Source organism: Phocoena sinus, chromosome 1, assembly GCF_008692025.1.
Source record: "Phocoena sinus isolate mPhoSin1 chromosome 1, mPhoSin1.pri, whole genome shotgun sequence".
Classification (NCBI taxonomy): Eukaryota; Metazoa; Chordata; class Mammalia; order Artiodactyla; family Phocoenidae; genus Phocoena; species Phocoena sinus.
This window is the reverse complement of record NC_045763.1, coordinates 34985329-34997367: the sequence shown is the minus strand read 5'-3', so window position 1 is coordinate 34997367 and position 12039 is coordinate 34985329. Positions and strand designations below refer to the sequence as shown.

Genomic DNA, 12039 nt, shown 5'->3' with positions numbered 1-12039 from the left:
CTTGGTTGGTGGACTGAAACTTGGACCCAACAGTGACCTGTGTTAAATGACATTAAGATGCCATGCTTCCTTGGTATAAGAGAGGAAAGAAGCCAAAGTCTTAAGTAGATCGGAAGTTTGGAGTAGATTTGTCATGGGCGACCTGCTCACCACCTCATCACTATGACCCGCACGTCACTCAGAAGACACTCCTTTCCCCGAGGCTTTGCCAAATACACTGGTGAGGGGAGCTCCAGATTCCTTGAAATGCTCTATAATGCTCTCCTACTGTGGATGATGGTGGGAGATGCCAACACTGAAGCCCTGATTTTAGTGGGGATGATGGCACTGCAGCGTGTCAGAGATCAAGTGGCAATGTTTAACCCCCTGATACAAGGTGGGCATTATTACTCTTATTAGATAATAGGGCCAGAGATTTAACCAAATGGTTTGACTCGTAGCGATCTTTGGTTGTAGTTAATTGCTCACAGTGATTACAGGACTAAAATAGATGAACAGCCTATTAAAGTTTTAATTGAGTTGTATTTTTAAATAAATGAATAAATATATAAACACACCTGGGTCTGGTGAACAGAGGCCCAATTTGAATGACAACAGTGGAGAGTAATGGCCTCTTACTCAATCCCCAGACCTGAGTCAGTTCAGACCCAGGGTCCTTTTGCTAGGTTGTCTTCGGGAAGGACGTTGTGTGTGACGCTGCCACAAGCATGTGATCTTCTCCAAAGCCTTCCCCAAAGAGGCCTGTGGCCTTTTACCCAGGTGACTGGGCATCGGAGAAAGGGAACTATCTAGACTTTGGGGGAACTACATACAGTACAGTGGTTCTCAGTCAACACTAATACCTTGGAACCCAAAATGAGACTGAGGTTCACAATTCAGAGTGGGGGCTTAAGGAAGTAAGGTGGAAAATGGAGTTTGAACACACAGAGTGTCTTAGAGTAGGTCTGCAGTGATTCATTGGCTCAGTGAAGGTTTCATGATGGGCCTAGTGGGTTTGTGAATCTCCTCAGTGATTTCTTCCCAATTCTTTTTTTTTTTTTTTTGTGGTACGCAGGCCTCTCACTGTTGTGGCCTATCCCGTTGTGGAGCACAGGCTCCGGACGCACAGGCTCAGTGGCCATGGCTCAAGGGCCCAGCCGCTCCGCGGCATGTGGGATCCTCCCAGACTGGGGCACGAACCCGTGTCCCCTGCATCGGCAGACGGACTCTCAACCACTGCACCACCAGGGAAGCCCTCTCCCCAATTCTTGAATGTATAGTCAAACTAGACAATCTGGAATAGAAGATTCTCTTTGTTGGCTTTCTGACCTGAGGCATGAGGGCTATTGATGGTAGAAAAGGCCAAGTGCTTGGAATGCCTCTTCAGAGTCTAGAATCAACTTATACCACCTTTGCCTTCAACCCATTTATCAAGCAACCTTCAAGGCTGTATGGTTTTAGTGGTGCCCAAAGCAAGACAAAGATCTGTGCTGTGACAGCCTGCGGTGCAAACTGCTTTGCCACTTGGGCTTTATAACCCAGCAGACCCAAAGTTGCTCCAAGTTTCCATGGCAGCTGAGCAAGCAATATAGAGCCTCTGGAAATCTGTAGTTTAATGTTATGATTTGGGAGGAAAGTCATCTCTCCTCCCATAATATCTCTTTGCCTTTTGAGAAAGGTCCTTGCTTGTGACCGGCCCTGGTGGAGACTGAATGGTTGGCCGTGAGAAATCAAGTATCGAGTAACCTGAGCTGTCCTTCCTGAAATGAGGTGTTCTGTTATTCACTGAGCATTGAGCTGGGCATGTGCATTAGTACTCCATCCTCAAACAGAACTGCTATGTAAAATACTGAGCCCAAGCAGGTCCTTAAGGTTCCAAGCTGCATTAGCAAGTGGTACTTACTTCTATTGCATCACCACCTCTCTCAACCCAAACCTATGGCCTAATGGGGAGTTCTCTATGACCAGTTAGCCAAGGAAGAATAAATTCGGGCCTGATGTACATATGATTCTGTACAATATGCAGCAACCACTAAGCTGGGACGAAGTGAGAGTAGCATTGACATATATACACTACCAAACGTAAATAGATATGCAGTTGGGAAGCAACTGCATAGCACAGGGAGATCAGGTTGGTGCTTTGTGACCATCTAGAGGGGTGGGATAGGGAGGGTGGGAGGGAGACGCAAAAGGGAGGGGATGTGGGGATATATGTATATGTATATAGCTGATTCACTTTGTTATACAGCAGAAATGAACACAATATTGTAAAGCAATTATACTCCAATAAAGATGTTAAAAAAAAAAAAAAGTAGGGCTGCTGTGGCATACAGCCCCAACTGAGGGGTAGCCCTTAAGACCAGGGGGAAGGGAAGTCTCAGTGGGCAAAACTTGTGTTCACTTTGCCTGGAAAGGGAGATGTCCAGAGGCATGGACCTATGCTAATTTATAGAAAGTTTCTAATAGTTTGGCCAGATGATCAGGGATTTGGAAAGAATAATATTGGAGGACTGATGAAAAAGAGGCCTGGAAAAGGGGCCTGGACTAGAAATGCTGTCCAATTGGTGGGAATGTTCTATGTCTGCACTCTCCAACATGGTGGTCACTTGCCACCCGTGGCTACTGAGCACATGAAACGTGCCTAGTGCGTCTGAGGAACTGAATTTTTAATTTTATGTAATTTTAATTAACTTAGATGCCACACGTGGCTAGTTGACACAATATTAGACAGCACAGGCCTAGAGTGTGAACATGTATGTGTTACATGTGTTTCTGCTCAGCAGAGGGCTTCCACAGAAGAGGTGGCTCTCAATAATCAGGTGGAAAAAATAGTACATTCTGGATGTCACTTAGCCTCTTTTTCTATCCTCTATTTGCTCACTCAGTGGGCTCACGTACAAAGTGCATGGGGGCAGGAATATATTTTATAAGGAGTCACCAAGGCTAATCCACTCAACTTGCTAAAAGCACAGATCAATGTTGAGCAACTGTTATGGCACCATCCACTGGGGGGCCAGGCAGCCACCTGGTAGTAGGTTTAATATGCTGGACCCCTTCCACCATGCAGAGAACAACAATTTGTCCTCAGTGAAAGAGACACTCATTTTATTTTTGTTCTTTTCATTAATTTTTATTGGAGTAGAGTTGATTTACAATGTTGTTAGTTTCTTGCTGTACAGCAAAGTGATTCAGTCATATGTACATATATATCCACTCTTTTTTAGATTTCCTTCCCATTTAGGTCACCACAGAGCACTGAGTAGAGTTTCCTGTGCTATAGAGTAGGTTCTCATTAGTTATCTATTTTATACATAGTAAGGAAACACTCATTTTAGATACGGATTTGCTTTCTCTGTCCACAATGCTTTTGCAGGACCACCATCTGTGGACTTACCAAATTCTTTATTTCTTGTCATGATATACTACCACCCAACATGGCTTCTGACCAAGAAAATCATTTTACAGTAAGAGAAGTGAAAGAAAGGCTCATATATATGAGAGTCATTGGTCTCACCCTATATCCCACTATCCAGTAAAAAAAAAACCAATCTGCAAAACAGTGGAAAGACCTATGGAAGATGTAGTTCTGATGCTGGCTAGGTGAAAACATCTTTTGAGGTTCAGTGATGTCCGATAAGATGATGTCTAAACTTTTAACCATTGATTGATATATGATGCTGTTTCTCTCAGAGCCAGAATATGGGAAAGAAACCAAGAGCTGGAATGGGAGTGGCTTTTCAAACCTATACCTCATTGGCAAAAGATGTGTTATTGTATTATTGGTAGTTAACTTATAATTAAGCTTTAAAGTTAGTATATCCATGTGGATTGAGACTGAAGAAGCAGCAATTAACATTACCCCCAAATGACCACAGATGCTGCTGGGACTCTGAGAAGTTAAGTGTATCAGTGAAACAGGAGGCAGGGCACAACCTTTAAAAGAATGACAGCTGTTGAGGATACAACAAAAACTGGTTGGAACCGATTAGGTCAAAGACGGCAGAAGATTTGACTTCCAGTAGACTTTGAGCCTCATTATATGCTCGTTGTAATTAGCTAAACAACACACCCACATGTGCTGTGACAGTTCTGAGGCCAACCATAAAAGTCCCAAAAGTGGGCAGTTGCCCAATTCCTGCAAATCCCTGTCCCTTCGCCAAAATAGTTGGAATAATCCTCCCACTCATTAGCCAATGAAGTTACCCAGCCTATAAAAATTAACCACGCCGTATTTCGGGACCTCTTACCTTCTGAGATGGCCCACACTCCGTCTGTGGAGTGAGCTTCTCCCAGGGTTGCTCTGGCCTTTTGAGATGGACTGCATTCTGTCTATGGAATATGTTTCTCTCTAAATAAATCCATTTCTTACCTATCACTTTGCTATCCACTGAATTCTTTCTGAGATGAGACAGAAGAACCTCAGCTTCATTAATTCCTGAGACCAGGTGTGTGATCTCAATTAAGACAGTGGGTTCAAGTTCCAATTTGGGTTTTGGCTGGGTTCAAGTCCCAATCTAAGTTCTGAGATTTCATCTTCATTTATATGAGTGATAGTGCATCCTATTAGAGGAAAGCATACTACTCTTCATTTTAAAAAAAATTTTATTTTACTATTTTTTATACAGCACGTTCTTGTTAGTTATCTATTTTAAACACATTAGTGTATATATGTCAATCCCAATCTCCCAATTCATCTCACCACCAGCCCCCTCCCCCGACCACCCCCCGCCACCGTCGCTTTCCACCCTAGGTGTCCATATGTTTGTTCTCTACATCTGTGTCTCTATTTCTGCCCTGCAAACCGGTTCATCTATACCAGTTTTCTAGGTTCCACATATATGCGTTATATACGATATTTGTTTTTCTCTTTCTGACTTACTTCATCTGTATGACAGTCCCTAGATCCATCCATGTATCTACAAATGACCCAATTTCGTTCCTTGTTATGGCTGAGTAATATTCCATGGCATACATGTACCACATCTTCTTTATCCATTCGTCTGTCGATGGGCATTTAGGTTGCTCCATGACCTGGCTATTGTAAATAGTGCTGCAATGAACATTGGGGTGCATGTGTCTTTTTGAATTATGGTTTTCTCTGGGTATATGCCCAGTAGTGGGATTGCTGGGTCATATGGCAATTCTATTTTTAGTTTTTTAAGGAACCTCCACACTGTTCTCCATAGTGGTTGTATCAATTTACATTCCCACCAACAGTGCAAGAGGGTTCCCTTTTCTCCACACCTTCTCCAACATCTGTTGTTTGTAGATTTTCTGATGATGCCCATGTTAACTGGTGTGAGGTGATACCTCATTGTAGTTTTGATTTGCATTTCTCTAATAATTAGTGACGTTGAGCAGCTTATCATGTGCTTCTTGGCCATCTGTATGTCTTTTTTTGAGAAATGTCTATTTAGGTCTTCTGACCTTTTTTGATTGGGTTGTTTGTTTTTTTAATACTGAGCTGCATGAGCTGTTTATATATTTTGGAGATTAATCCTTTGTCCGCTGATTAGTTTGCAAATATTTTCTCCCATTCTGGGGGCTGTCTTGTTTGCAGTTTCCTTTGCTTTGCAAAAGCTTTAAAGTTTCATTAGGTCTCATTTGTTTATTTTTGTTTTTATTTCCATTTCTCTAGGAGGTAGATCAAAAAAGATCTTGCTGTGATTTATGTCAAAGAGTGTTCTTCCTCTGTTTTCCTCTAAGAGTTTTATAGTGTCTGGTCTTACATTTAGGTCTGCAATCCATTTTGAGTTTATTTTTGTGTATGGTGTTAGGAAGTGTTCTAATTTCATTCTTTTACATGTAGCTGTCCAGTTTTCCCAGCACCACTTATTGAAGAGGCTGTCTTTTCTCCATTGTATATCCTTGCCTCCTTTGTCATAGATTAGTTGACAATAGGTGTGTGGGTTTATCTCTGGGCTTTCTATCCTGTTCCATTGATCTATATTTCTGTTTTTGTGCCAGTACCATATTGTCTTGATTACTGTAGCTTTGTAGTATAGTCTGAAGTTAGGGAGTCTGATTCCTCCAGCTCCACTTTTTTCCCTCAAGACTGCTTTGGCGTCTTTTGTGTCTCCATACAAATTTTAAGATTTCTTTGTTCTAGTTCTGTAAAAAATGCCACTGGTAATTTGATAGGGATTGCATTGAATCTGTAGATTGCTTTGGGTAGTATAGTCCAATATTTTCACAATATGGACTCTTCCAATCCAAGAACATGGTATATCTCTCCATCTGTTTGTGTCATCTTTGATTACTTTCATCAGTGTCATATAGTTTTCTGAGTACAGGTCTGTTACCTCCTTAGGTAGGTTTATTCCTAGGTATTTTATTCTTTTTGTTGCAACGGTGAATGGGATTGTTTCCTTAATTTCTCTTTCTAGTCTTTTGTTGTTAGTGTCTAGGAATGCAAGAGATTTCTGTGCATTAATTTTGTATCCTGCAACTTTACCAGATTCATCGATTAGCTCTAGTAGTTTTCTGGTGGCAACTTTAGGATTCTCTATGTATAGTATCATGTCATCGGCAAACAGTGACAGTTTTACTTCTTCTTTTCCAATTTGTATTCCTTTTATTTCTTTTTCTTCTCTGATTGCCGTGGCTAGGACTTCCAAAACTATGTTGAATAATGGTGGCGAGAGTGGACATCCTTGTCTTGTTCCAGATCGTAGAGGAAATGCTTTCAGTTTTCACCATTGAGAATGATGTTTGCTGTGGGTTTGTCATATATGGCCTTTATTATGTTGAGGTAGGTTCCCACTATGCCCACTTTCTGTAGAGTTTTTATCATAAATGGGTGTTGAATTGTGTCAAAAGCTTTTTCTGCATCTATTGAGATGAACATATGGTTTTTATTCTTCAATTTGTTATTATGGTGTATCACATTGATTGATTTGCAGATATTGAAGAATCCTTGCATCCCTGGGGTAAATCCCACTCAATCATGGTGTATGATCCTTTTAATGTGTTGTTGGATTTTGTTGATGATTTTTGCATCTATAATCATCAGTGATATTGGTCTATAATTTTCTTTTTTTGTAGTATCTTTGTCGGGCTTTGGTATCAGGGAGATGGTGGCCTCACAGAATGAGTTTGGGAGTGTTCCTTCCTCTGCAATTTTTTGGAATAGTTTGAGAAGAGTGGGTGTTAGCTCTTCTCTAAATGTTTGATAGAATTCACCTGTGAAGCCATCTGGTCCAGGACTTTTGTTTGTCGGAAGATTTTTAATCACAGTTTCAATTTCATTACTTGTGATTGGTTTGTTCATATTTTCTATTTCTTCCTGGTTCAGACTTGGAAGGTTATACATTTCAAAGAATTTGTCCATTTCTTCAACGTTGTCCATTTTATTGGCATATAAGTTGCTTTTAGTAGTCTCTTAGGATGCTCTGTATTTCTGCAGTGTCTGTTGTAATTTCTCCTTTTTCATTTCTAATTTTATTGATTTGAGTCCTCTCCCTCTTTTTCTTGATGAGTCTGGCTAAAGGTTTATCAATTTTGTTTATCTTCTCAAAGAACCAGCTTTGGGCTTCCCTGGTGGCGCAATGGGTGAGAGTTCGCCTGCCGATGCAGGGGACATGGGTTCGTGCCCCGGTCCAGGAAGATCCCACATGCCGCGGAGCGGCTGGGCCTGTGAGCCATGGCCGCTGAGCCTGCGTGTCCAGAGCCTGTGCTCCGCAATGGGAGAGGCCACAACAGTGAGAGGCCTGCATACTGCAAAAAAAAAAAAAAAAAAAAAAAAAAGAACCAGCTTTTAGTTTTATTGATCTTTGCTATTGTTTTCTTTGTTACTATTTCATTTATTTCTGCTCTGATCTTTATGATTTCTTTCCTTCTACTAACTTTGGGTTTTGTTTGCTCTTCTTTCTCTAGTTCCTTTAGGTGTAAGGTTAGAATGTTTATTTGAGATTTTTCTTGTTTCTAGAGGTAGGCTTGTATTGCTAGAAACTTCCCTCTTAGAACTGCTTTTGCTGTATCCCGTAGGTTTTGGATCATTGTGTTTTTGTTGTCATTTGTCTCTAGGTATTCTTTGATTTTTTCAGTGATCTCTTGTTATTTAGTAATGTATTGTTTAGCCTCCATGTTTTTGTGTTTTTAATTTCTTTTCCCTGTAATTGATTTCTAATTTCATAGCGTTGTGCTCAGAAAAGATGCTTGATATGATTTCGATTTTCTTAAATTTACCGAGGCTTGATTTGTGACTCAAGGTGTGATCTATCCTGGAGAATGTTCTGTGTGCCCTTGAGAAGAAAGTGTAATCTGCTGGTTTTGGATAGAATGTCCTATAAATATCAATTAAATCTATCTGGTCTGTTGCATCATTTAAAGCTTGTGTTTCCTTATTAATTTTCTGTCTGGGTGATCCCTCCATTGGTGTTTTTGAGGTGTTAAAGTCCCCCACTTTTATTGTGTTACTGTCGATTTCCTCTTTTACAGCTGTTAGCAGTTGCCTTATGTATTGAGGAGCTCCTATGTTGGGTGCATATATATTTATAATTGTTATATCTTCTTCTTGGATTGATCCCTTGATCATTATGTAGTGTCCTTCCTTGTCTCTTGTAACATTCTTTATTTTAAAGTCTACTGTATCTGATATAAGTATTCCTACTCCAGCTTTCTTTTGATTTCCATCTGCATGGAATATCTTTTTCCATCCCCTCACTTTCAGTCTGTATGTGTCCCTAGGTCTGAAGTGGGTCTCTTGTAGACAGCATATATATGGGCCTTGTTTTTGTATCCATTCAGTGAGCCTGTGTCTTTTGGTTGGAGCATTTAATCCATTCACGTTTAAGGTAATTATTGATATGTATGTTCCTAGTACCATTTTCTTAATTGTTATGGGGTTTTTTTTGTAGGTCCTTTTCTTCTCTTATGTTTCCCACTTAGAGAAGTTCCTTTAGCATTTGTTGTAGAGCTGGTTCGGTGGTGCTGAATTCTCTTAGCTTTTGCTTGTCTGTAAAGCTTTAGATTTCTCCCTTGAATCTGAATGAGATCCTTGCTGGGTATAGTAATCTTGGTCGTAGGTTCTTCCCTTTCATCACTTTAAATATATCATGCCACTCCCTTCTGGCTTGTAGAGTTTCTGCTGAGAAATCAGCTGTTAACCTTATGGGAGTTCCCTTGTATGTTATTTGTCATTTTTCCCTTGTTGCTTCCAATAATTTTTCTTTGTCTTTAATTTTTGTCAATTTGATTACTATGTGTCTCATTGTGTTTCTCCTTGGGTTTATCCTGACTGGGACTCTTTGTGTTTGCTGGACTTGGGTAGCTATTTCCTTTCCCATGTTATGGAAGTTTTCAACTATAATCTCTTCAAATATTTTCTCGAGTCCTTTCTCCTCTCTTCCCCTTCTGAGACTCCTATAATGTGAATGTTGTTGCATTTAATGTCCCAGAGGTCTCTCAGGCTGTATTCATTTCTTTTCATTCTTTTTTCTTTATTTTGTTCCATAGCAGTGAATTCCACCATTCTGTCTTCCTGGTCACTTATCCATTCTTCTGCCTCAGTTATTCTGCTATTGATTCCTTCTAGCGTATTTTTCATTACAGTTATTGTATTGTTCATCTCTGTTTGTGCTTTAATTCTTCTAGGTGTTTGTTTTTTAATTCTTTAGGTCTTTGTTCAACATTTCTTGCATCTTCTCGATCGTTGCCTCCATTCTTTTTCTGAGGTCTTAGATCATCTTCACTATCAACTATTCTGAATTCTTTTTCTGGAAGGTTGCCTATCTCTACTTCATTTAGTTGTTTTTCTGGGGTTTTATCTTGTTCCTTCATCTGGTATAAAGTCCTCTGCTTTTTCATTTTGTTTATCTTTCTGTGAATGTGGTTTTCCTTCCACAGGCTGGAGAATTGTAGTTCTTCTTGCTTTTCAAGCATACTATTCTTTTTATTGTTTAAAAGGTTAAAAATTGGGTAAAAGGTTTTGTTTGGAAGCTGATTATACAAAGTGGACTGTGACATTGCTTACCAGGGTCCCTATTTTTCTAAGCTGTCCCTTGTGCTGCAAGGTTGGAAGTCTGAAAACATTCCCCAAACTCCCTTGACAGCAGAGTTCCAGTTTGGTTTCTGCAAATGAAAGGCAGCTGCACACAGTTTGGAAAGCATGGGGGAAAGCATTGGAAAAGCCACTGTTCTCCTCTAGCACTACTCGAAGCAGATATGGTAGGGGGTCCCTGGAGAAAGAACCAGGCATGGCTTTCTTGACAGAAGCCATTTTAGGCCTAATCCATTTTGTGATCTAAGCCTGGCCACGATGCTTGCCCTTGAACAGGTCTCAGTAATTAATGATCAAAATGGAAGTGAGGGAATGTAAGAACAAAGGAAAAGCAGTCAAGAGACAATAGTTCAGCGATAAATCTAGTCCTAGTTCCTCCTCAAGGGATATACATAACAATCTGATACACGTCTTTGAGTTCTACAGGAAGTAAGACCCCCACCTAGGTGGAGGACAGCATGATGATGTTGACCCTCATGACTTCAGTCAACTAAAGCTTGGACTCTATGGACCTTTGCCCCAATTCTATGCTGAATTCTCCTCTGCTCAAGCTCCTTCATGAATATGCACATACCCTTAGCTTAAAACTTCCCCAATTTTGCTGTTCAAGGAGACACTGCTTTGGGAGAGAGCCCTGGTGTTCTTACTTGCTGCAAATAACAAATCCTTCCTTCTCCTGTTCTTTGGCTTGGCTGTATCTTTTGGCTCAACACCTACCACGAGGCAAATCCAGTATCTGGGTAACACTACCAGGTAGATGAATGGGAAGATAGCAGATGAGACTTTTGTTAGGGCTTCAAGGAGAGTTCCTGTAAATCTCCCACTTCGGTGCTGCAGGAGTTGTTTTCCCTGTGATTTCTGAACTTCTGGATTTATTGAAAGCTGGCAACCTTCTACTCACCCCTACCTCTCCCTTCCAACAGTTCTGTAAGCATCTTCTTCCCCGTGTTAAATTCCTTCTTGCTTGCAATACCTAGAGTAGATTCTGCTTTCCTGACTGAATCCTGACTAAACTTAATGGGTAAAGTGCTAGGCATTCAATAATTATTAGCTCTTATTAGCTATCAATTAGGTCTAAGGGAATAGGGAAACTGAGAAGCATACCTATTTGCTTTCTTACCTCATCAGATTTTCTTTTTTCATTTTCCAGTTGTTTAAGTTGGGCCTCTAGTTGCTGAATTCTCGATTGTTGCTGAGAACTGGTCATTTCCAGTTGATTCTCTTTATCCTTTAAGATTTTCACTTGCTTTTGTAGCTCATTCATATTCTGATCCAGGAGTTTCCTGAGGGCAATTAATGTACATTAAACCACACTGTGAATTGCAAAGCTCTGCAAAACAAACTCTTCGACCTAAAATTGTTATACTGGGCACAGGGGATTTTTTTTGGTTCACTGAGGTAAGGTAGGTGTCTGTAAGATAAAGGGACCAACATCAAGGGAAACTCCTTTGTGACAGAAGCTTTTCTTAGTTTTCTCTCTCACTCCTGAAAACCACCCTATGAAGAATAAATAATTTTCCTTATTTACCAGAGGAAGTTGTGGCACAGAGAGGTTTAATTAACTTGCTCCAGGTCACACGGCTAGGAAAAGTTGGAGGTAGGGCTCTAATTCCAAATTCTTTATTCTTTCTTTCTTTTTTTTTTTTGGCCACACCCAGGGATCAAACCCATGTCCCCTGCAGTGGAAGCGAGGAGTCTTAGCCACTGGACCCTCAGGGAAGTCCCGGGGATTCTATATTCTTTGTACTTGTTCTGAGTGCTTTATGAGTTGAATCCCATGATTTTCTTGCTTTAATATAGGGTTGTTAGTTACAAACACTATTGATACTAATGCACACATGTTAACACTGCTGTAGCATTCTCCTTTACTCTTAAGATAAAGTAAAAATTCTTTTTTTGGACTTTGGGATCTTATTTCCCCAACCAAGGACTGAACCCAGCCAGGCTCTCAGCAGTGGGGGAATTCCTTTAATATGGTTTGTTAGCTAGCTTACCTTTCTAGCCTCATTTTCTTGCCACTTCCTCTACCCTCAAACATTTTGTTCCAGGCAAAATGCACT

At 40.4% G+C, this 12039-nt stretch overlaps 1 protein-coding gene across 5 annotated transcripts in view; it reads right to left on the bottom strand.

Moving 5' to 3' along the window:
* CCDC30 (coiled-coil domain containing 30) overlaps positions 1-12039 on the bottom strand; it is a 162879-nt gene that overhangs the window by 23942 nt on the left and 126898 nt on the right. For all 5 annotated transcript variants that reach the window (XM_032609275.1, XM_032609293.1, XM_032609284.1 and 2 more), the window contains one exon: positions 11100-11262. In XM_032609275.1, the coding sequence (XP_032465166.1) occupies positions 11100-11262 (163 nt within the window). The remainder of the gene's footprint in view (positions 1-11099; positions 11263-12039) is intronic.